At 37.6% G+C, this 25,775-nt stretch overlaps 1 protein-coding gene across 1 annotated transcript in view; it reads left to right on the forward strand.

The window, feature by feature from the left end:
• SMC1B (structural maintenance of chromosomes 1B) overlaps nt 1–25,775 on the forward strand; it is a 37,928-nt gene that overhangs the window by 9,973 nt on the left and 2,180 nt on the right. Inside the window, exons 10-23 of the mRNA XM_035309578.1 lie at nt 3,779–3,964; nt 6,705–6,884; nt 7,894–8,040; nt 8,655–8,792; nt 9,285–9,401; nt 13,149–13,255; nt 14,885–15,026; nt 16,419–16,564; nt 17,424–17,577; nt 18,994–19,089; nt 19,978–20,134; nt 20,903–21,057; nt 23,495–23,646; nt 23,861–23,930. Coding sequence (XP_035165469.1) covers nt 3,779–3,964; nt 6,705–6,884; nt 7,894–8,040; nt 8,655–8,792; nt 9,285–9,401; nt 13,149–13,255; nt 14,885–15,026; nt 16,419–16,564; nt 17,424–17,577; nt 18,994–19,089; nt 19,978–20,134; nt 20,903–21,057; nt 23,495–23,646; nt 23,861–23,930 — 1,947 coding nt within the window. The remainder of the gene's footprint in view (nt 1–3,778; nt 3,965–6,704; nt 6,885–7,893; nt 8,041–8,654; nt 8,793–9,284; nt 9,402–13,148; nt 13,256–14,884; nt 15,027–16,418; nt 16,565–17,423; nt 17,578–18,993; nt 19,090–19,977; nt 20,135–20,902; nt 21,058–23,494; nt 23,647–23,860; nt 23,931–25,775) is intronic.

A 25,775-nucleotide genomic window follows, 5' to 3' on the forward strand; every position in this document is an offset into this window, starting at 1 on the left:
AGTTTGCAGATGACACCAAGTTAGGTGCGTGTGTCGATCTGCTCGAGGGTAGGAAGGCTCTGCAGGAGGATCTGGATAGGCTGGACCGATGGGCCAACGGTATGAAGTTCAACAAGGCCAAGTGCCGGGTCCTGCACCTGGGGCACAACAACCCCAAACAGCGCTACAGGCTGGGAGATGTGTGGTTAGAAAGCTGCCAGGCAGAGAAGGACCTGGGGGTATTGGTTGACAGTCGGCTGAATATGAGCCAGCAGTGTGCTCAGGTGGCCAAGAAGGCCAGCAGCATCCTGGCTTGCATAAGAAACAGCGTGGCCAGCAGGTCCAGGGAAGTGATTGTCCCCCTGTACTCTGGTCCCCCTGCGGCTCTGGTGAGGCCGCACCTCGAGTACTGCGTTCAGTTTTGGGCCCCTCGCTACAAGAAGGACATGGAGGTGCTCGAGTGAGTCCAGAGAAGGGCTACGAAGCTGGTGAAGGGCCTGGAGAACAAGTCTTAGGAGGAGCGGCTGAAGGAGCTGGGACTGTTTAGCCTGGAGAAGAGGAGGCTCAGGGGTGACCTTATTGCACTCTACAGGTACCTGAAAGGAGGCTGTAGCGAGGTGGGGGTTGGTCTATTCTCCCACGTGCCTGGTGACAGGACGAGGGGGAATGGGCTAAAGTTGCGCCAGCGGAGGTTTAGGTTGGATATTAGGAAGAACTTCTTTACTGACAGGGTTGTTAGTCACTGGAATAGGCTGCCCAGGGAAGTGGTTGAGTCACCATTCGTGGAGGTCTTTAAAAGACGTTTAGATGTAGAGCTTAGGGATATGGTTTAGTGGAAGATTTGTTAGCGTTAGGTCAGAGGTTGGACTCGGTGATCTTGGAGGTCTCTTCCAACCTAGACTATTCTGTGATTCTGTCATTCTGTGATTTGCTGTAATTATTTTTCACAGATTCCAGTAACTTGCATGCTTGCATCAAAAAAAAAAAGTTTTGATCATTTGTGTGCTTTTTATGGAGTGCGATTTATTTTTTTTTTTCTATTCTAAACTGTAACTGTTTATACTAAAACATATTTTTGACTTACTTTGAACAAAGGAATGGGAGGATCAGCTCTAAGCCCGTTTATCCCAGGAAGGATAGTCCAGGTGCATTTGTTCCAATTTTTTTTTTTCCCAAATTGTTTCCAATACTGCAGACTTCTGTTCCCAAATGGTTTGTCTTTGCTTATCAAATACCATGCTTTACTTACACACACCAATAATGTCAGTTTTTTGTGTACTAATTCTGAGTTATCACAAGATCTCAAGATATTTACCAAAATTGATAGAATATTTTATGAGGTATGTCTACACCATTTTTATAGATACTTTTAACAATAGTTAAAAGTATTCTGACGCTGGAAAACAACTCCAAGTAAGAACTCTTTAATAAATCTAATCAACTGAATAGTTGCTCCCTGAGTATACCTCAGTATACTCAGTCCTTTTTGGTATGCATATTCACTTGAGATTTACAAGCTGAGAATTCCATTTTGGAAAAAAAAAATGTTTAGAAGTTGGTATTTCTGCTTCCTAGTGCAGCTATAAGAACATAACTATTTTATTTTTTTCTCAGTTATGCTCTGCTTCTTTGTCTTTCGCAGAACCTCAGCATGTGGCAAGTGGCTGATGCTTCAGATTTTTATAATACATGCTCACAAGATGTACAAAAAGAATCAGAAGAATGATTGCATATCTCTTTTTGCTTTCTCTTTGCATTGTATCCCTATATGACAAGAATTGGACCATACTGGTGATACCTTGCTGGCCTAGGGGAGAGCTGGTGTCTTGGGTGTTCTCTGTCATTTTTCTTCAGGACCTGCAGACTTAGAGTACTCACCAATGTGAATATCACTGCTTTGGAAATAAAAAGTGGATAACTTAAAGCAGCAGCAGAGTTGCTTTGAGATGCTTCCTCTGATGTATTCGAGATTACTGAACACAGTCTCAGGATGAAAGGTCATGACAGGGTTCATCCGATAGTCCACCAAGTCCTCAGTCAGAACTAGAGGAAATTTCGGTGTTGGTCTTTTGGATTTCATAGGCAAAAAATAAAATAGAAATGCCTTATTGCTTCAAAACGTTTAGTTCTTAAATCTGTGTTAAAGTTTCTGTTCTGGAAAGATTTTTTTAATGGTCAGTGAACATTCCAGGTACTGGAATAGCCACCCAGCAATCTGAGTCCTGCTATGTAAGTGCCACATGGCACTTCTCATGGTTTTGTCTGATTAACATAGTGATTGTCTGATTAACTTACATAGTGATTGTCTGATTAACTTACTACAGTTTTTACAATTTAATTTTCAAAATGTCATTCCTACACTGGTAGTTCTAGTTGGCAAGGATACTGTTTTTACAGATTGTTAGGCTGCCATTATTTATTCCCATAGAAATCTGGCATTACACCTAGACTCAAATGCCTCTGTATAGTTCTGAGTGTCTGAAACATCACATGTTGCAGACAGAAACATCCAAGTTGATGAAACAGCAAAGAAAACGAGGAAACTAAACAAAGACGGTTATGGTGTTGGGTGTTATCCTTGCAACTGTTATTTTTGTTTCAGAAAATTGAAAGCCTTATCCAGGAGAAGGGTAAAAGAGCAGATCATAGTAGGCTACAATTTGATCTACTGTAAATTATTTATACTATGGCATCAGATAATGCTGCGGATGACCTATCATATACAGCTCCTTACCAGTCTTCTGTTCTCATTTGTTGATAAGCATAAAATCATGGAAATGCAGGAGAAGACTAGTAGCTGGATGTGAAAAAGCAGGAAAATTGTTCCTCAATAGAATTAGAGATTATAATGTTCAGAATGTGCATTAGTGAGTGGCTTTAATTTTTCAGGGAAAGTTCAACTGTAAGTAAGATTACAGGAACAGAATTAAAGATCTGTAGGGAACATACACAGCAAAGAACTGAAGTTCTTGTAGGTGAGAGTTCTCATGGGTGGTAACAGCTGTTGAAAGAGAGCAAAAGTGAGTGTATTGCAGAACTTGAAAGAATAGAATTTGTAACTCCTTTTTGGTGGTAGGTGATTGTTTATTGCGTCACAGTGATAATTTGATAATACCTGTATCTGATCATACTTTTTTGGGGGGGAATATGTTTTGATCTGTGAAAAATAATCTGGTTATTGTCATTTAGATTTACTGTCATTCTGTGGAGTTAGTACGCACTTGGAATTAATTTTATCTGTGGAGGTTATACCTCGATATAAGGCAAAATAGGCTTAATTATTTGGACTACACAGTACAAGAAAAGTAGTTTTGACTCTTTTTCATGCTACTAATATAAGCCGTTACTTCTTTTTTGAGTTGAAACTGCAGTAGGCGGCAGAGTCTTTCTTGCTGTCATTTTCCAGTTAGCCATTCTATTTATTTAGGATCTTATCAAAGATCTTACTGTATTAGGCACTTTCATTCTAGCCAAAAAAGATGCTTAGCCAATTTTACTGTTGTCACTCTGTTGTACTTCTAAAAGTACATGCTAAAGACTGCAAGTAATGCAGTAAGACGTATGTAACAATCACCTTAGGGGAAGAAATTAAATGTCTTCAGATTTTGAAGTCATACTTTGCCATTTGGACTGATGATTACTACAATTATCTTTCTGACATACAGCCATTGTAAAAGAGCTCAGCTGTTAAACGTGTAGCACACTTTCCTCTTGCTATTTCTGCATACTTCTTGTATGCAGAAATGTTACTAGATATCTAAAATTACATTTTTATTTCTCCATATTTTTTTATCTTCAGTTTGGAAGACTGCTTGACTTGTGCCACCCTATTCATAAAAAATACCAGCTTGCTGTTACCAAAGTGTTCAGCAAATACATGACTGCTATTGTTGTTGCCACGGAAAAAACAGCAAGAGATTGCATTCAGTTCCTAAAACAAGAACGAGCTGAACCCGAAACTTTTCTTGCTTTGGATTACCTTGATGTAAGTACATTTTTCTGTTTTCTGTCATCAGCAACTTAATACAGTTGTAAATCTTGATACTGTCTCTAAGCTAACTAAAACAGGCTTAAGTGCTACAGCAAAGCAAACATGGTTTGAGAACGACTTTAAAGCTCAAAACATTACATGCTCTTGATGAGATTCAGACCCTTCTTCTGCCTATATATTTAGATGTTTTATGCTTTGGAAATAATACCACAGACCAGCTGAGGTTGGAAGGGACCTCTGAAGGTGTTCTTGTCCAACCACTCTGCCAAAGCAGGGCCATGTAGGGCACATTGCCCAGGATTATGTGCAGATGGCTCTTGAATGCCGCCAAGGAAGGAGACTCCACAACCTCTCTGGGCAGCTTAGTCCATTGCTCTGTGACCCATAGCACAGAAGGGCTTCCTGATGTTCAGGTGAAACCTTCTGTGTTCTAGTTTGTGCCTGTTGTCTCTTGTCCTGGCACTGGGCACCTCAGTGCAGAAACCTGTCTCTGTGTTTTTTTTGTACTGTCTCTTCAGGTATTTGTACATGCTGTTGAGATCCTCTTCAACCTTCTCTTCTCCAGCCTAAACAGATCAAGGTATCTCAGCCTTTCCTCACAGGAGAAACGTTCCAGTCCCTTTAATCATCTTAGCAGTCCTTTGCTGCACTCCAGTAGCTTTCTTGTCCTGGGGAGACCAGGCCTGGACACAGTACTTGCCACAGCATTGCTGAGGGGAGGAGAAGGATAATCTCCCTTGAACTGCTGGCCACAGTGCTGTCAGTTGAGTCTAGGATACTATTAGCCTTCTTTGTTGCAAAGGCACTTTGCTTGCTCATATTAAACTTGGTGTCTACCAGGACCCCACGGTCCTTTTCTGCTGAGCTGCTTTCCAGTTTGTTAGCCCTCAGTGTGTCATGGAGCATGGGGTTATTCCTCCCCAGGGGCAGGACTTACCATTTCCCTTAGCTGAATGTCTTGAAGATCTTCACTGCCTAGTTCTCCAGCCCGTCCAGCTCTGTCTGGGTGGCAGATTGACCCTCTGGTCTATCAGCTGCTCCTCCCAGTTCTGTGTTATTTGCAGACTTGCTGAGGGTACACCCTGCCCCATCATCGAGGTCATTAATGAAGATGTTTAGCGGGACTGGACCCAGTACTGACTCCTGGGATACATAGCTTGTTACTGGCCTTCAGTTGGACTTCTGCCACTTTGAGCCTGGCAGTTCAGCCAGTTTTCAGGGCACCTCACTGAATGCTCATCCAGCTCATACGTCAACAGCTTGTCTGTGAGGATCGTGTCAGGTACAGGGTGAAAAGCCGTTACTGAAGTCCACGTCAGACAGTATCCACTGCTCTTCCCTCATCCACCAGGCCAGTTGTTTCATTGTGGAGGGCTATCTGGTGAGTCTGTGCTGACTGCTCCTAGTTACTTTCCTGTTCATATGCCTGAAAATAGATTCAAGAATTAGTTGCTCGATCACCTTCCCAGGCTGTATGTGAAGCTGTTTGGCCTGTAGTTTTGTGGGTCCTCCTTCTTGGTGCCTTTTGAAGATCAGAAAGATGTTTGTTCTCTTGCAGTCCTCAGGCATCTCTCCCAGTCACCATGATTGTTCAAACATTATTGAAAGTGGCCTTGCAATTACATTAGCTAGTTCCCTCAGCTCTTGTGTGTTCATCCCATCAGAGCCCATGGACTTCTGTATTTCTGGTTTGCTTTAGCATTCACGGACCTGATCCTTCACCAAGGGCACATCTTCCTTGTTTTAGCGTTCCCCTGGTGTCTGGGACCTGGTGTTCGTGAAGGTTGTCTTGCTAGTATAGACTGAGGTGAAGGAGGTCTTTTATCATACCTTTTGTCACCAGGTCGTCTGCCTCATTCAGCAGAAAGCGTTTCCCCTCATCTTTCTTTTGTCAGCTCTGCACTTACAGAAGCTCCTCCTTTGGCGTCCCTGGCCATATTCAATTCTGTTTGGAATTTGGCTTCCTTAACTGTAATCTGCATGCTTGCACAGTGCCTCTGTTTTCCTACCAGGTCTCATGTCGGTGCTTCCATCTTCTATGTAGTTCCGTTTGTTTGTTTGTTTTTTTCTTCCTTTGTTTTTCTTCCTTTTTCGTCCTGCCATTTTTACTTGACTTCCTGCATGTTGGTATAGACCTCTCCTGGAGGGAAGGGATCCTTGAAATTAACCAGCATTTGTGGGCCACTCTTCCATTCAAGGCCTTGTCCCACAGGACTCTTCCAAGCAGATCCTTAAAGGGACCAAAGTCTGCTCTCTTGACATCTAGTGTCTTCATCTTGCTTTTTGCCCTACTCTGTCCTCTTAGGATCCTGAACTCTCCTATCGCAGGGTCATTGCAGTCAAGGTTGCCTTCATCCTTCACATCTCCAGTGAGCCTCTCCTTGTTGGTGAGTATGAGGTCCAGCAGAGCACCTCTCCTCACAGACCACAGACTTGGATGAGGAAGTTGTCAGTGATTTTCAGGAGCCTCCTACATTGCTTATGTAGGTTGTCATTTGAGCAGACAGCTGCTTGGTTGAAGTCCCCCATGAGGACCAGGGCCTGTTGAAAGGGAGGCTTTACAGGTTTCAGGACTGTTTTGTACACAGAACATGAAAAACAGATATGTTTCTACTTTTGTAGTGACTGAGTGACCCATTCTTTTGATATGTACATCGTGTCCCCAGGCCACTGAGGTTTGGAAATGGTTTGCTATTACAATGTGAATTTTAAACACTGCATATTTGCTTTACAGGTTAAGCCAATTAATGAGAAGTTAAGAGAGATAAAAGAAGCTAAAATGCTGGTGGATGTTGTACAAACTCCATTTGCTCTACTGAAAAAAGTAATTCAGTTTGTGAGTGGGAATGGCTTGGTTTGTGAAACAGTTAAAGAAGCAAGACAAATAGCATTTGATGGACCAGTGAGGTTGAAAGTAAGAAGTTGGATTTTGTTCTATATGTTAGGTGTTTAATGCCATTTAAATATTTATTCTATAAACATCCTACAAAATACTGCAGATAAACATAAAATGATGCTGTGCTCTCTAGTCTATTCCCACATAGCCAGGTATTATACATGCTTGTATTTTTCTCTCTATAGTAGTACATTTAAATGACCTCCTAGGTAAAGGAGGCAAATTAGAAAAGGTTGTTAGTTGGTGTTCAGACTTGTTTCTTGACATAGTCTTCTGTTCATGAAAGGAAAGATGAGGAAAAAGTGATAATCCTGTTCTTAAAATAGTTGATTTTAAAAATACAAATATCTTGATAGCTTTTCTGTGAAGAATTGCTATCAAAAATTCTTTTAAAAATCTGATAGTTGCAGATATAGACTGTAGACAGATGAAACAGCTTCTTTACCTCTTGCATTTTTTTTTTTCTTTTTAGCCATATATCTATTTCTGTCATTGTCTGTGGAACATTTTTATACACTTACTGAAGCTTTTAAAAATCTTGGTTAGAACAGCTTTAAGTTGAAGATGAGCGTGGCATTTCAGTTGCTTGAAATTGAGATGACTCACACAAAAAAAAAGTTCTTAACTAAGACTTAAGTTTTCTGTTTGTAAATGAGGTGTTTACTCTTCCAGCTGTAGAGTTTTCCTTTCATTATCACCTTGCTTGTTTTGCTCTACTGACCTGGCCACAACCTAAATTACTGACATAAAGGAATGTCTCATATAAACTTCCTAAATACAAGGAAATCACAGGATTTCATTTCCATTTCTGATCTGTTGTAATAACAACAAAATGTGACCCATGCCATAAACAGCAGGCTTTTTTGTGGCTTAGTATATTTCATGTTAGCAGGTTTGGAATACAGAGTCCAACAAGAGTATGTTTGTCACTTGTTTAACTACGATATTTTGATGCACTAGTTCACAGCGTATTTTAGCTGCTTTGTGTTAAGAATTTATTTTGTTACATATTAAATTTTACTTGCAGACAGTGGCACTTGATGGAACTTTATTTTTGAAATCTGGGGTGATTTCTGGAGGATCAAGCGATTTAAGATTTAAAGCCAGATGTTGGGATGATAAAGAAATGAATAAAGTGAAAGAAAGAAGAGATAGCTTGATTAATGAGTTAAAGGTAGGCCTCTTAAAGAGCACTTAACTGCAAAAGGCATAAAGTCTAATTTAATTTAATTTAACAGTGGGAGAGATGAAGGTGATTCTCTAAACTTCCATAACGAGTAAACAGGACATAATAGTTGTTTATACTCCTCTATTTTTTAGTAATGTACTGTGGGTCCCTGTCTTCAGCTGGTGGGTTGGTTCATGTATCACAGAGGTGGAGAACAAGATCAATGTTGTTAATATATATTCCTTCAAGGAAAAAGAACTGTGGGTTAAAGTACTCCACAACTTGTAGCAAAAAAGTCAATACATTCTGCTAACATGAAAATATTTGTGCAGACCAAAACCTGTCAACATAAAATGATTCTCCAAACCTCTAGTTACTGGAGGGGGAATGAGGGGTCAGGGCGGAGAGTAGGAATTTGCAAGTCTGTGCTTTCTTTTAAGAAATAAATCTATGCAAAATGACATTTGAGTATGACCAATGCTATCAGCATTTACTTTGAACATGGCCATTGTCAGTGAGGCTAGCCTTAAATAGTTAAAAACCTGAAAAATAATTTCCAAATACATCGAATTTCATTTAAAATGCTTTTTCTCTTCTCCTATTGTAATATTTTTTTCTAGGACTTAATGAGGATCAAACGTAAGGAGACTGATTTGAAGCAGTTGCATGCTCAATGTCATGGAACTCAGACACGACTTAAATATTCTCAGAGTGAATTAGACCTTATTAAAAATAAACATCTTGCTAATCTCTACATGGTGTAGTACTAAGCCTTTATAATTTTCATGCTAAATCGTTGTATTTTTGTATATATATTCATAATTACCAGCACTGAAGTATTACTTCCTTATGTAGGTTTTTTTACCTTAATGTGTCTTACATACAGCAGTTATGACTAAGAAATTACTAAAATACAATTTTTTTTAAATGACAAAATAATCTAAATGAGGCTTTTTCTAAATTAGTTTTTAAATTAATTTGAATTTCTGCTAAGTTTGGCCTGTCATTTAGTAACTTTCCAATGTCTGGTTTAAGTCAACAGACACTTAAATGATACTTACGTAATTTGCTTCTCTACTGTAACTATTGCATGTAAATCAGCAACAAGTGTGAGTAAGTAGCATTTGAGAAGAAAATACTTAGTATTTTTAATCAGAAAAGTACAGTTCATCTGGATCACGAACATGTTAGTTTCTAGGAAGTTGACCATCCTGTTAATAAAAATTACCATCTTTTTCCTTTCTATGTAGGAGAAATCAAAGCTGGAAAGTGAACTAGTAAATACTAAGTCTCAGCATGATATGATAAATGAAGGAGTACTACAGAGAGAATTAAAAATAGATGAATTTCAGAGGAAAATCAATGAGGTAGGTCCTTCTGTCATAGTCAGCACAGTTTATGTTGTTGTTCTACAGAATTTTTTTTTCTGTACCAGGTGATATTATAGCTTGGAAAACATCTAACTTTGTAACCTACTTTGTAGACTAAGTTTATAAATTACTGCAGTAATCATCCCACCTTTTCTAACTTCCTTACCAAGGTCACTGTGAACTGAAATGTACTTACTTTACAGTTGGGAGTTAATATGTATAAAGCATAGCTTTGCAAATCAGTTTCATTAAAATCAAAATTCTGTGACTTTTATGTGCCAAACACAAACCCAACCAAGGGAATGCATATACTTTGAATACTAGGTGATGCTTTGCCTAATATATATGCTATAATTTCAGTTAATACAGGAGAAAATAATTTTGAGTTTGAAGAATAGGGGTTTTCTTCTCCTTCCCCTTCCGCCTCTGCTATTAAATATGATTTGCTTTTTGTAGTATTGAGTATGGACAGTCCATCAAATTTCACAGCTTTAGAGATGTACAGTACAAACTTCCAGTGTGGATCAAATCATAGAAAAATACTCCAGCTTTTTCATGTCTGACGGTATAATTTCAAAAGTCTTACCTTACTTGTTCTGAGACTCCAACATTTAAGTTTTTGGTAAGAAAATATCTTTCCACATTAAAAAGAAAAATTCCTGTAAATAATTATAGAGTGTGACTGCATGACTAGACCATAACCACCTTTTGCCGTGAAGTCTTCCTGGCTCATATGAGTCTGTGAAAACATATACATCCATGAAGCCCAATTTTAAATTCTGTACACCTATACACCCACAGGATTTACAAATCTCTTGGTAATCAGCACTAAGCAGATGTCTGTAGAGGTGACTGCCCTTCTGAAAATCATTCTTTTTGCAGTCATGGCTAAACCCATTCAGTGTCTATGTGAAAACACACTATCGGTATCTTTTCTTCTGGAAAAAAGACAAATTAGGCATATGCGTGCCGTTAGGAATAGAGCTCATCAGTTTTCTAGAGCTGAGAACTGATTTCAATGCTGCTAGAATACTTTATTCTGGACTCTTCAGGTCTTGTGTCTAGGTGATGACATTACACCACTATATACTTGAAAAACAAATGAAGAGCAGCAAAGATTCCTTTCTTTTGTTGGAAAGTGACAAATACCTGTGTTGTCTGTCTGCTTTGATTACACTGGGGGAATGAATAGTTCAGTTGGAAGGGACCTACACTGATGTAGTCCAATTGCCTGACCTCTTCAGGGCTAGCCAGAAGTTAAAGCCTATTAATGGGGGCATCGTCCACCTTCTGAAGCGCTGACAGGCATGGGGCATCAACCACTTCTCTAAGAAGCCCATTCCGATGTTGGACCACCCTCAGAGTAAATCATTTTTTTGTAATGCCCAGTCTGACCCTTCCCTGGCCCAGCTTTGTGCTGTTCCCTCACATCCTGTCATCAGTGACCAGGAGCTCCTCAGGGAGCTGCAGGGAGGTCACCTCTTGGCTCCTTTTCTCCAGACTGGACAACCCAAGTGTCCTCAGCCTCTCCTCGCAGGACATGCCTGCTAGCCCTCTTACCAGCTTTGTTGTCCTCCTCTGGATGCTTTCAAGGGCCTTAATGTCCTTTTCATATTGCCCAGGCTACACACAATATTCAAGATAAGGCTGCACCAACATTAATATAGCAGGAGAATCACCTCTTTTGACTGTCTAGCTCTGCTATGTTTAATATACCCCAAAATGCAGTTTGCCCCATGGCTGCCAGGGCACGCTGCTGCCTTATGCTGAGCTTGCTGCCAACCAGCATCCCCAGGTCCCTGTTTGCTGAGCTGCTCCCCTGCACTTGCCTCCCAGTCTGTGCTTGTGTCCAGGTGCAGCACCCAGCATTTACCCTTGGTAAACTTCATGCCATTGATGATTGCCCAATGCTTCAGTCTATCTAAGGTCTTCTGCAATGCCTGTTGTTCCTCCAGGGATATAACAGCATTGCATCTTCCAGTTCAGTATCATCAAACTTGCTGAGGATGCACTCAGCTCCTGCATCCAGATGATTGATAAAAGTGTTGATCAGGACCAGCCCTAGATCTGAGCCTCAGGAAACGCAGCTGCCAGCCAGATGCAGCCCCAGTCACTATGATGCTTTGGGCTCTGCTGTTCAGCCTGTTCATCACCCAGCGTAGTGGCTGAGTCAGCAAATTCCTTGTTGCACTGATTTTTCTTTTTTTTTGTTTGTTTCATTTTGTGTTTTTCTTTGTTTTTTAAGACTGTTGTATGCCTAATGACTGTTGTCATTGAAGCCTCCTCCTCCCTTTTTATCAGTAACAGAAGTTCTCAGAGGTGTTATGTGATCTAACAGGTTAGATTTCCAGGCTGCCTTTTCTGTAGACAGTTCTGCCACCTCATAGCCTCAGCTCCCTCTCATTCCATTCAGATGGTCTCCAGAATAGTTCATGCAGACAGCTGACAAATTCAAAAGGTTGGTTGTTGTGAAGAGATAGAAGGCATTGAGTGAAGTGAATATAATTAAAACCCAATGTAGTAACAAAAGGGCTTTCGTACTGTGTTCTGCTAGAATTCAGACAACAGCTCTGATCTTTCTGAGAAATAAATACATACTGCTCTCTGAAAGCCACCTTTGTCATAGATCTTGCCAAACACTTAAGAATTTGGTACATCCTGTGGAAGAGTGGTGTTGCAGTTTAATCTGGAAAATTCACAGCCCTGCACATTGATGCTTATGTAGATGTACGTTTTTAAACACACATTCCTCACCACTATTAGGAGTTACATGAGGTGCATAGTACATTATATAGCTTAGACTGAAAAAATAGGTCAGAGGCTAGAAACTTTCTTGAATTAATCTATGACTGAAATTCTGCATGTGAAGAGAAACCAAAACTACAGTCTTGGTTGTGGTACAGGCATGGGGGAGTGCAGATGTGTGTCATCAGCAGACACTGAGGAAATAATTAGTGTTTGCACCATAAGAATTGCAAATCCAGGTAGACTTTGTTTTGCTTGTATTGGGGGAAAACAAACAAACAAAAAAACAATCTCCCCTCCCTTCCCCCTCCCCTTGCCCCCCCCCTCCCCCAAGAAAAAATAATACCAGGCTGTCTGTCAGTTTCCTGTGAATAATATTACTTGGTTAGATACAGCATTTGATATCTGGTTAAACAGGACTACAGACCAAAACAATGTAAACAGTCGTTTTTTGGTCTGTAAAGTTGTCTTAAAATGTTGTTCAGTCCATTGCTTTTGTTAGTATGTACTGTATAATTAGGAAATGGGAGATTCTGTAGCAACTCTTTTGCTGTGGCTCTGCTTTAAGTAGGATGTAGCAATTAATACTTACGGATCACTTGAAAGGATTAAAGTGAAGAAATAAACTACATCAAGAAGCCTGTAGCTCATTAGTATCTTGTATACCATTTAGTTTTCTTTCCTTCAGATGAGTGGGAACCACAGACAAAACTAAGGAAGTTAGTTATACTGTAATGACTTCTATTGCCTTTATAATGACCAGGTGCTGGCAAGAAGAGCTTAGCTGGGAGTTATATTTTGCAGATCATACACCTTCTATTGGGCATTTGTACTGAAGGTGGTATTTAAAATGTCAAGTACAGATTGTTAGTTCCACTTGTTGTTTCCTTGAAGTGCCTTGAAAATCTAGTCTGTAGCATGAGATGATTATTTAAGCGTTTTCCTTCCTTGAGCTGCAAAACAGCATAAACATTGTGCTCCTTTTCTATTTATTCACAGACTGAAGATGCTGTTTTCAAGGAATTCTGTGAAGAAATTGGCATAGAAAACATACGTGTGTATGAACAAGAACACGTGAGACAGCAAGAGGAGATTGATAGAAGAAGGTGGTATTTGTAATTGAAATGTTAAAATATATATATATCATATTAGATTGTGTACATCAGTAAACAAGTAACTCCATCACAGGAAATACCCCAGAAGCCTAAAGGACTGAAGGAGGTATATTAGCATTGCAAGAATTAGCAGTGGCACTACCATGATTTGGGTTTATTAGACAGTTACAGCCAGAGATGTTTTGCAACAAACTTGAAGGTAAAATGTAGCATAGTAAAAAAGGCATAGTTATCTAAAATCCACATTGAGAAATGACAATTGGGGATGATGTGAAGGCTTTGTCATGGTCATAAATCTTAAAGAAGGACTGGATGTAAAATGTTGTGATTCAGTATAGGAACATACTATTGAGGGAAAATGGCATCTTAATTTTCTCACAGGCAACTTTCAACTGGTATTGCACTCAAAAAGGTGAATGTCACCGGATCACAAATTTGTATCTTAAGGAATGAGAATGCTAAAATGAAATGTCTGCTTGTGGAGCGGGTATTTTCTGGCAGTTAACAATACATTTCCTAACATACTTTATAGAAAGTACACTTTTTTTTTTTTTAACGTGACTAGTGTGATGTCTAGTGCTGAACTCCATTTTCTTTCCAGCAGTACTTACAAAGAGACCCTCTGGCTGGCTTCCAGAAATTTTGCTAAATGTGCATGTTTGGCTAGAGTTGCAGTGAGATAGTGCAGTATGTTCTGTTGAAGTTAAAGCACCTGACAGAAGTGATTTGATCATTTATTTATGTTGGTGAGAACAGAAGTATGGTGATCTGTAGAAAGCTGTTAATAAAATAATGGAAAGAGCAGCTTTTTTTATGGCTTTGGTCTTGCTTGTGCCCTAACTTGCTATCATTAGTCCTGTAAGCCTATGCTAGAGTACATTCTTGTTCTAAAGAGCCTGAAGCTGGTGTTGTCAGCCCTTTTACCTGAACAACAGATGCAGCACTGGCGATAAGTTATCCAGGAGCTTAAAGCTGAGAGACAGATAGTAACAGCTGAGAGGGAACCTTTCTGTGACCAGCCACTTGGTTTTACTTCATTCCTTTCTCACAGAAGAAAGTGAGGAAGCTTCTGCTGTTGTACCCCTATAAACAAATAAAGGTCTCAATTAAGAGAGGATGAGCATGGCTGAAGATGGCCTAAAAAGCTCTGGTCTCTTGTTACTTAATTACTACCTCCCAGCTGAGATAGGCTCTTTATAATCAGATACATGTATGTGTCTGCTGATGAGGAGGCTTACTCCTAAGGCTGAGGAGGGAGTGCAGGCACTGGATACAGCACTAGGGTAGCTTTGGCCCAGTCCATCTCTCTATCACTTATCTTTATCCCTTATGCTGAGATACAGGAGCCTTTAGCATTAAATTTGATGGTGAATGTGACCATATTAGATCCTTATATTGTATTTGTTGAAGGATTTCCACTGTATTTTTTATAAATTCCAGTATATCTGCATGATTTGCTGTAGTGAAATCTATGTATGCAAATTTCTATGATCCAGTAGAAGATTCAAAATATATATATATCTAAATAGTAGAAGTTGAAAATATATCTTTTAATAATGTAAAATCACAATTATTATCCTGGTTTGTAAGTGTTGGCTTGAAATACTGTACTTTCACTAGACTGGAGTTTGAAAATCAGAAGACACGACTACATGTTCAGCTGGAATATAATCGTGATCATCTACAGAAATTAATAGACAAAGTCAGCAAGTTGAGGGAAACAACTCAAAAAGATGAATTGGGGATTACTGGGCTACTTAAGGTAATGCACATACATAATATATCTGGGGCTGAGAGGACAGAATGCGCCATCAATTTTAAACATCACAAATTCTGTTGAGTAATTCTTCTAGTGCCTAATTTGGTCTTGACTTTGTAAATTAAGAAACAACAACAAAAAAATGCAGTTGCTTGTTATTCTTTCAACCTTGGAATAGCCTGTCATATTAGAATATTTATTAATTACTTAAAATAAATTCACTAAAAATAAAACTGGGATTGCTGTTTGTACAGGGATATGTTCAGTTTATATGAAATAGCAGCATATCACTACAGATAAAACTAATAGTATGTAGCTGAGACTCCAGCATATTTTATGATTAATAGTAAATAATGCTGGTGCTTTGCATCTTTATGGTACTCCACAAATACAAATAGCCATAAAATAATTTAGTATGAAAGGCAATTTAGATTTTTAATGGAAGTAATATGCATGAACTCTTCTTCAGCAGCATTTTTTGTTGTTTTTAATTACTTCAGCAAGATCATGTTGGTAATATGGAAAAAAATATTCATAATTAATTTTCATAGTATTTTGCTTGTTAAATAAACTGCTTATGATGCACTAGAACAGTGCTTTGAATAAAGTAAAAACTGCTCCAAAGGGGGAGGAAAAAAAAAATGCATCATTTGACATACACATTATAGGAACTTTTAAAGAAACAAATAATACATAAGAAGATACATATTTCTGATACTGAGAAAAAGAAAAGACTGTGACTCAGTCATGCACAAAACCCTCTGACTTGATGACCCATGTGTCTAATTCTGTTGAAATACATTAAGTCAAATTTTGAAGATACCTTGTTCTGATACTGTAACGGCAGGTTTGCTATATTCTGGCACCTCACTTCTAGCAATTTAGCAGTTGTATGGGCTATATAGGGGTAGACTTACCTAAAGAACTTCAATTGTGTTTTGCTCTTTGCAGATACTTTTCAGAGATTCTTTATTTTATGCAGATTGCCTCAGTATTTATCTTTTAACGAACAATGCTTTTTAAATTATTTCAGGTATCTAAGGTGTTGCTAAATATGTCGTACAAGTGCAGCAGATGGGATCCTTTTAGTAGGGCTATGGGAATAACTGAGGGAAAGAATAGACCGTGGATTGTAGGAGTCCTAGGATCCCTGCCTTGTTTGGTGGCATTATCAGCTAGTTTGGTACAGTCACAAATCTGGAGTTGGCTATGCCTAAATGTACAGAACAGCTGGGTCTTCTAATGTGTAAGATGGGCTTTTTTCACCGTGCCCTTCAGACTTTGTGCTGCAACACATTTTAAAGTATTGTAATGGGTTTAAACATCAACTTTATATACAGCTGTATGCTAAAGGTTTTTTGGTAAAAGATTAAAAACAAAAATATTACTATGCAGGATGAGGAAAAGCATCTAAAAAGGGTGAACGAAATTGAGGAGGAGGAGCAACGTCTTAAGGATACATTAAGTGCTCATAAATCTGAGATTATGAAAACCCAAAGTGAAGTCGAAGAGGTCAGAAAGAAGTTGTTAACTCTTAATAGGTAATTACTAATTATACTCATGAGAAAAATTATACATGTTATAATCTTTAGAGGAGTTCTTGTGAAGTCTGAATTTCTCATGTTCTGCTTTCATGTGAAAGATCATTAGAGACGTGGTAACTGGCATTTACAGTATGCATGAGGTAAAAAGGGCTTCCACTTCCATATGTGGTTCCCAAAAGTAATGTGGATGAGATTACCTCATGAGAGCATCCTATAATGAGAAATGTTATTCTATATAGTTTATATACCTAGTAATAGTTCTTACTGTGATTTCTGATAAATATATATTGATTTCTACTAGCTACATACTAGCTTACAACTTGATTTCAGGGGAGCATGTTAAAAGATGTTAAACACTTCTTGAAGTGTTTTACTGCATATGTTGCTTGCTGGTAGTTTCATATATTCATTTGGGTTGTACAGCTAGCTTACTTAATGAGATTTTTTTTTTTTTCTGATTTTAGCATTCCAATTTTCTCCAGTCCTTTCAAGTGTTGGATACCTTAAATTAATGTTAATTTTGGGTCACTGTCCTTATCCTTCTTTTAAGTCAGCTGCTTTAGAGACAGTTTACATTTCAGTTTTCTCATGCTTGTTTATTACTAATGTGTTTAATGTTCTGTCTTTTAACTGTTAGGTTTGTGATGTTAAAAAAAAAAAAAAAAACTTATGTTGACACAGACTTGTAGGATCTTGGTGCTTTCAGGTCACAAAGGGGATGGATAAATTTAAGTACCCATTTTCTTTGTTTTTGATGGGGATTACAAAGGTAACTGTTTTTCATGCTGTTTGACTGTAGATGTTATTGGCAGTAATGCTGCTGCTCTTAACGATTTTGTGCCATTTGTTTATGTAGGGAAGCTGCAAAATTACAAAAGGAAGCTGCAGCTATAGAAACCTCATTGGAAGATAAAAGATTAAGAAGGCATAATATGCTTCTTGAGTGCAAGGTGCAGGACTTCAAAATAAATCTCCTATTTGGATCACTGGATGATATCAGTGCAGTAGAGGTACTTAAAACGTTTGTGTAAGATACATACCATGCAGGAGCAATTATCCAGTCTTGAATTTAATGTTTGTTTTTCTTTTTTGTTTTCTGGTTGTCTCAAAGACTAACGCCAAAATAAATTAATTGCTTTGGTATGATCTGGCCTCCTCCTTTCAAAGGAAAGATTTTTGTTTATTTTTGTCTACAGAAATGTTGTTTGCAAGTGTTTTTGCCTGTGCTTGAAAAGTATTCCTGCACGATACCTAAAATCAGTGGTACAAATTGGCCTGAAGGAGTATTCTAGGTAGATGTAAGAGGACACATGAGAGTCAACCATAAGTAAACGTGGCATGTATGTGGGTTGACATAACACTTGGTTAATCATGTATTCATAACATAAATACGGTCTAAAATCTTCCTTTTGTCTTCAGTAAATACAGATACTTACAGAAATCAGGAATAGGCTAAAATAGAAATATTTCTGCTAGCACGGGATTGAACCTTACTATTTTCCTCAGTCCCTCAGTCTTTTCTTTTTCTACAGCTGATCTCTTGTGAGAAGAAGTGATACTTTCTCCACTATTGAAAAAAAAAAAAAAAAAAGGCATTGTTGCTTTTGAGGGAGTTGTGTCTGCAAATTTGGAAGGAATCTTGTTGAGCTCGTTCCTTAGAAAGGTCCTTTTGTTGGAGGATAGGTATAAATGGGTGGGTCAGAAGCAAAAATGAAGACAGTGAAATAAGCACTCATCTGAAGGGGAAAGAGATGAATTGATAATCATCAGAGTATGTGGGTAGCTCAGTTATCAGTTTATGAATATGGAAGACAGAAAATAAGGAGGTAGGCAGTAGGAGTAACAAATTTGATTCCTAGGTAATAACATTGACAGGACATTATTATTATATTTGGTTCTGAGAAAGAAGCTTGGTAGGAAAGGAAGTGATAATGATACCTGTTTTATTCAAGGGCACATAGCTGTTTGAAATTGACACTTACAGAGTCCAGAAGATGCTCTGCCTGTGTTAAACACCATTGATTTTTTTTTTTTTCCTGAGGCCAACTGAATAGAAGACTTGACTTACACACTGCAGTGCCTTTTCTTGAAAGGGGAATAAATTATTACAGAAAAGTAAACCATTTCCCGTCAGGGGAGAATGGTAGATTTTCAGTGTGCAAATTGTTCTAAATAGATTTCAAATATATTACTGCTGCTTTCGTCTTAGCTTTAAACTGAAATTGGCAGATACTATATAAAAGGTGCATTTATTTCCTTAGATCTGTAGGATCTTAAGTTACTTAAGTTTTGGAAGAGGGAGGAACAGTGAAAAGTTTACCTCATACCCTGTTACAACTGTCCTGTCTTTTCCTGTACTTTCAATGTATTGTTTAAAACTTCACTGTTTTCATATTTCTGAACTGGAATGTCCACTGTATTTATAGCTAGGAACTGAAACAGAAGGCACTCAGACTACAACTATCTATGAGAGGGAAGAGGTAATTAAGATTGACTACAGTGGCCTAGCAAATGACCTGAAGGTAATCTCCTGTTTAAAATTAACACAGATTTATTTTTATTTAAAATATTTTGTTGACATTTATTTAGTCCTCACCTTGGCCTTCAATTAAAAGTTTTTTAAAACACTGGTAAGCCAAAGTGTGTGCATATATGTTTGTTTTGGTTTTACAATTGTACATAGCAATATGTGGGATTTCTAGATAGCTCAGTTAACTATGTTACTAAATTTAATTTAAAGCTTACTTAAACCATAAGAATAGAATAGAGAAATAGTAAATATATTTGGTTTTTTCTTCCTCTTTACCTTCTGCCTTTAATTTCCACCACAAGAGGTTATGACACACGACTCTAGAAACTAGGGATTGGCCGCCAGAGGTGATGTGAGGGAGCTGCACCATCTTTCTGTATTTTCCAAAACTGAGACTTAGAATATTTCCCTCTGTAACAGTCACATATTCTTAGCAGGATTTTGTGTGTGTATATATTTATTTTTAATTGGGGAAAATAATTAAATATCAGAGGTGCAAAACAAGGAGGAATCTGTCATTTTAACTTACCTCAAAAACAAAACAAAAAAACCTCTTCAAGAATGTGTCTTGAAAGCTTTTCTCAGAAATCAAGTAATGATTTCTGCTAGTCTCCCTCCTGTGATGGACTTCTATGCTGAAGGGAATTTGTCTGTTTTTAAAGGTCTTGTAGAACAATACTTAGGATCTGGTAAATTGATTTAGAGAGCTAAAATCCTGGGTTGAGGTTTTTTGATTAGTTGTGTTTCCAGATAAAACTATCGGATGAGTGGGTGCTTCTCCAGAAACCATGGCTGTTTGTTGTATGTGTTGAAATGTCTTGGCCTAAAAGCAAATTTTATGTCTCTCTCTTTTTTTTGTGGTGGTTGTTTATTTCTTTAGGACCTGGAGTCTGATGAAGAGGTAGAGGCTCATCTGAACCAGATGCAGCAGGAAATAAAATCTAAAGAGAATACTTTAATGAAGACAGCTGCTCCAAACCTGAGAGCATTGGAGAAATTACAGATAGCTCGGGACAAGTTTCAACAATCAATGGATGGTAACACTCAGTCTTATTAATCTCTTCAGTGGTTGTGAGAGTTCTCACCCGAATTAATTTTTTTTTTTTTTTCTGGGGTTGATATTGCTGGTTTTGCTTCTTTCGGGTATTGAGGTATTTCTTGTGCTTAAGTGTTTATCCTCAGTTGTCTTTCTAATTATATGCAAGTAGTGTATTAAAATATACTTTGCAGTATTTTATTGAAACACAGTTTGTATGGGTAGCAAAGAATCACTTTGCACAAGCAATCACAAGCGATTTCTTGGCCAAATGGCATTATAAAGTATTTTTACTTATTTTCTAAAAGTGACTGACTTTAACAGTAAAATTCTTTTATTTTTTCATAATTAAAAGTTTGTCCAGAATCACAGACACGAGCATCACTACAAAATTATTGGTGTCCTTAAACAACATTACAGACATTAAAATGCTACCAAAACCAAGGAGTTCTGAAGGTGTAATGAGTAAATGCTGGTGCTGCTTAGACCACCCAGCGTAAAGAAACAACTAGGAGGCAAAATTCTATTGCTTACTCCAGAGCAATGTGGCTAGAGCAATGCTCTAGCAGACTGAATACATCCCAACATTCTAGTTTTGGGGGCCACCAGTTGAAGTCTGGAAGGAAACTCATAGTGTTGATATGGTGCTTGCATGTGCAGTGGAACCTCTTTCTGTAGTATTTTAATTGATTCTTGTTATGGGGTACAATACATATTTGTTCTGTGTATTTTCTTAGAGGCTTATTATGTAATACTTTTTTTTCCATAGCTTTTGAGACTAGCAGAAAGGAGGCCAGAATATCCAAGCAAGAATTTGAACAGGTGAAAAAAAGGAGATACGAGGTTTTTAGCCAGTGCTTTGAGCATGCCTCCGTAGCTATTGATCAGATCTACAAAAAACTTTGCAGAAACAGTAGTGCTCAGGTGTGTCATGTTCTCTGGTACTTGGCTTAAAATGGTACTTGAAACTTCTGTTATGCAGAATAAGAAAACTTATTAATGTTTTTAGTATCCTTTAGACAGTTCAGTTCTGAAGGAGAAACACAAATAATGATGACTTGAGAATCTTAAGATCGGAGGAGAATAATACACTGGACTGTGCTTGACATCAGACAGATATGTGTGCTTTAAGTGTTACCAGTAACAAGTAATGCAAAATACTTAGTCATTAGTATCGATAATTATGAAAATAATCAATTAGTATTTCAATGCTGTTTTTTTGTATGATGTTTTGAAAGTTCTTATGCCCCTCTTAAGTATCTTTTTAAAAAGATAGACTTAATGTGTTGGTAACTTTTAAGGGATTTAACTTTTAAGGGATCTGTGGAAAAACTATGTCACAATTAATCTTTGCTACAGTTTCACTATTAATTCTGAAAGCAAAGAGGAAACACCCAACACTTTGGTCACATCAGATTCAGTAGGTGGTTGAATGTTTAGAGTGCAGGCTTGAAGTTTTCTCATCTTAAACTTCAGATTTTTGTTTTCCTTGAGAGTCAGATATTTAGTAAATGCTTTATATATTTAAATTTATTTCATTTAAGTTCAGTAAATGCTAAAATATCTTTAAACATATCCTTTCTGATTCTAGGTTGAACTGTATAGTCAAGTATTTCTTTCTTTATGATTACTGGTCCCATACCTTTTACCCTAGACTAAATAGTAGGAAGGTCTTGACTTTGTGTCGCTCCGTAACATGACTCTGAGCTCTGGGATACTATGCCTTGACTTGAGGCACAGTGGTCACCTGGCCAAGAGATCATTTTGCAATTTCCTGAGAAGCTTGAACTACCTACTAGATACTGACATAGGAACCGAAGGAAATGGGTCTGATTGGATGCTAAATGCATGGTTCTCTCTGGTGTTGCTTTGGTTAGCTAAGGAGAGAATTAACTTTGAGTTTTGCCGTCAGAGAAGACAGGTTAGGCTGATTGAGGATTGAAAAGATGCTCTTTAAGTAACAGTAACGATTTTCATGTAAAATAATTTTAATATTAATATTTTAAAATATTAATGTTACATTAATATGATTTATCAAGAGTGCTTGGCTGTCCAGTCCCCAAAAAAGGCAAAGTTTTGACAGATTAAATTAATTTCAAGCAATCATGAATTCAATGAACATTCATGTACTGAATATATTGCTCAGTAAAATTTACCTCAGTTGCACATCATGTGTTTGAAGTACTTTAAAAGAAACTACTGCCTAAAAAATTGTACATACACAGATTCACTGCTGGCTTCTCCACCAGTTTCCTTGCATTACTTTTCTTTAGAGAGGGAAATGTCATTCCTTTTGTATCTTGATGGGCAAAGGAATTTATGTAAAAGCTAATTTTTCTCCTAATGGTGATCTGCTAACAGTGTCCATACACGTGAAAAATTCCTGCTGAGATATTTGCAGTGGTATAGAACTGGAGAGTTGCTTTGCAAGATACTTGACATGTTTTCAGCGTGAAGAACATGGTAATAACAATGAAAGGCATTTTCTCAACAGTGAGAAAGAGGAAAGCATGTATACCTCCAACAAAACAAAGATGCTGCAAGGACTCTATCTCCAGGGCATTTTCCACAGAAACTTACAATTTACTGTTTACCACAGAAATTAGTTCAGATCAGTGTGCATGTAGTGTTCTGTTTGTTTTTCTTTCACTGTATTTGTGATCTGAGAGGAGCTGTTTGAAATGACAGGAAATTGTAGAAATTTTTCTTTCAGCTGTATCCACTTGTGCATGAGAAGACTGTATTATGATTGTCTCTTCTATATAAGGGGGAAAAATAAACCATGTACCATTTAGTTTATCTGTCATACTTTTTAATGTTTTAGTAAAATAGCCATTCCTTTAAAATAATAGTTGTAATTTTTAAATGTGGGAGCTGACATACAAACTATAGGGGAAGGCCTACCTTTATTAAAATCTTTCTTCAGATAGCATGAACTGTAGTAGCAACTCAAAGCTAGATTTTATAAACTAATGTTTCATTTAAAAAAATACAGTTTTTGAAATATCTTTCCTTCCAAGCCATAATGAAAACTGTTTCCATAGTCTAGTTTCCATTAGAAAAAGTTACATAAAAGGTTGAGAAAAATTTTTTTTTTAGTACTTAAAAGTTTGTAAATAACAAATATGCAGAGCCTTTTCAAAATAGTTTTGTTAATTAGCCTCCTTGCTTGTTCTTCATTAAGAGGAGTGTTCACTGGGAAGTTTTATAGTATTGATCTTCAGTATGGATGAACAAGTGTTTTCAACAAATGAAGCTGATTTGGCAGCTTCAAACATAGCTCACTCAGTATTTTATCTAAAAAATACCCATTGTAATAATTTTATAAATGTCATTAATATTGAAATGTATGCATTTCCAGGCATTCCTTAGTCCTGAAAATCCTGAGGAGCCTTATCTGGAAGGCATTGGCTTTAATTGCGTGGTTCCAGGAAAGCGCTTTATGCCAATGGACAGTCTATCTGGAGGAGAAAAAACTGTGGCAGCTCTGGCTCTAATATTTGCTATACACAGGTAAAAAGTTCTGGCATTATCCAAGTATTTGGCTGCTTAAGTGGCAAAAAGAAAGCATATATGCTACAAACCTGCTAATACAGTATGCAGTCACTTACTCAAATCCTTTACCTGTCATTACTTCTTATGAGAATTTTATGACAGTGACTCACAAATCAGAATGTTTATTAATATTTTTGCACCTAAATGCAAAATACTGTATTTTCTTTTACAGTTTTCGGCCAGCACCTTTTTTTATTTTAGATGAGATAGATGCTGCCCTGGATAACACAAACATTGATAAGGTAAAAGGGACCAACTTACTTTATCCTTTTATTTGCAATATAATGGTATATTTTGCAGAAGGATGCTACTTCTCTGTTAAAGGTTGTAGGGATAAAGAGATTGAGTGCACTGCATTAACCCATTTCAAAATATGTTATGTTTAGAACAGAAAAATAGTGGTTGTATATGAGGTGTTTGACTAAGGCTAAGTTTAAATTCATAACTCTAACAAAGTATCTTAATCATTCTCAAAACTGAATTTGAGAAAATAGGTCAGGACTGTGAAAGTATGCAGCATGAATGGGTGTGACACAATCAAACATAAAGGTCATCTGTGACTGGGTTTGTTTAGTTGGAATTTTTAAGGACTTTGTGTTCCTTAATACTAATAAGCAGAAAGGAATCTATCTGGGTGTTGAAAATCAAGTCATTCTATTACTGGGTATTAATTTTATGTATTTAATTTGATTGGCTTACTGAATATTTTCATCCTCATTAGCACCAATTAAGAGCTATCGCTCCAGTCATGTTAGAATTCTTCAGTCAAGAAAAAAAGCTTCCAGTTGCTCTTGCTTCATTTTTTTTTCCTTTTGGTAGCAGTTAGTCACTAGAAAGAAAATTATGACAGAATACAAAAAAAAGATTGCCAACTGTAGATGTCAGTCTCTGGGAAGAGAAGACTTGGTACAAGGAGACCTTGTTTAGGAAAGGAATCAAAAGGATCTCCACATGTACATGGATTTTTTTAAATTATGGATATATTCCTTTCTGCTTAAAGTAAGTGATATATTTCTACCAGTATTGACAGTGATGCCAGTCTTGGTAGAACCTAATTAACGATAGCAATTTTATGAACACCAAACAGTTTTGGTTTGTTTTCCTACTGGATCTAACCATGTTGTATCAAGTACACTACAGAGTTTGCTTGGAGGGTTCCTCTGTAGTAAATATCTTAGGAAGACCCATTAATTGTGCCTGCTGGATAGAAGAATTCCTTCTCAGAGGTTACTCACCCCTCAAGCTTTGGGAGAACCCAAGTTCCTTAAACATTTCGCGGCTTCATTGGTAACGTTCTGACTTTCCATAGACTACAAATTGTGCCTTAACACAGCTGATGATAGACACAGCAGCGAGTTTTCTGCAATTTGCCTCTCCAAGTAGGCTTATTCTGATACCTCTGACAGAAATGTCCACTTTATATCTTAGAATATGCTAAGCAATAATCCTCTTCACAATGCTGTAAGCAATGACTAGCCTAGTTTCTTAATTAAAACATATTTCTGATCTGATTGATTTACTTCTCTTTAGATTAAAAAACACATTCATAGCTCACTAAGTATTTCCAAGAGAGACACGTTATCAGTTCTTAACCAAACAGTTCCTGTCTGCTGCTCCTGCCACTAGATGGGGCATGGAAGGGGCTGGGAGAGTTTACCAAAATGGCTGCTCTTTTCACATATGCAACATAAAGCAGGCAGCCTGTGTTGGACGCTGTAACTGATAGCTACTTGCAGAGTAGCTGCCCATGTGATGGAGAACAAGGGTAACAAAATAGTGGTTTCCTAAATAAATGTTTCATTAGCTTGCTAGGTCTGCCTGTAGGGAGAGTTAGACTACGCTCTAAGCATGTATGAAGTGTCTTAAACTGCAGAATGAGCAAAACCAAAATGGCAGTGATCTGAACGTGTAACTTAAATGCTTCCCTGCTCCCAGGGTCTTCCTTATCTCTTTCCTTATCAGTAAGATGCAGTTTTTATCAACCTGATACTAGAAAGCACCAAAATCTTCACAGGCATTTAATACAGCAAGTGAGCAAAAATGGTATGTGGAAATGTTATGTGTTGCTGGTACTTTGTGGTATCTAG

Source organism: Oxyura jamaicensis, chromosome 1 (genome assembly GCF_011077185.1).
Source record: "Oxyura jamaicensis isolate SHBP4307 breed ruddy duck chromosome 1, BPBGC_Ojam_1.0, whole genome shotgun sequence".
Classification (NCBI taxonomy): domain Eukaryota; kingdom Metazoa; phylum Chordata; class Aves; order Anseriformes; family Anatidae; genus Oxyura; species Oxyura jamaicensis.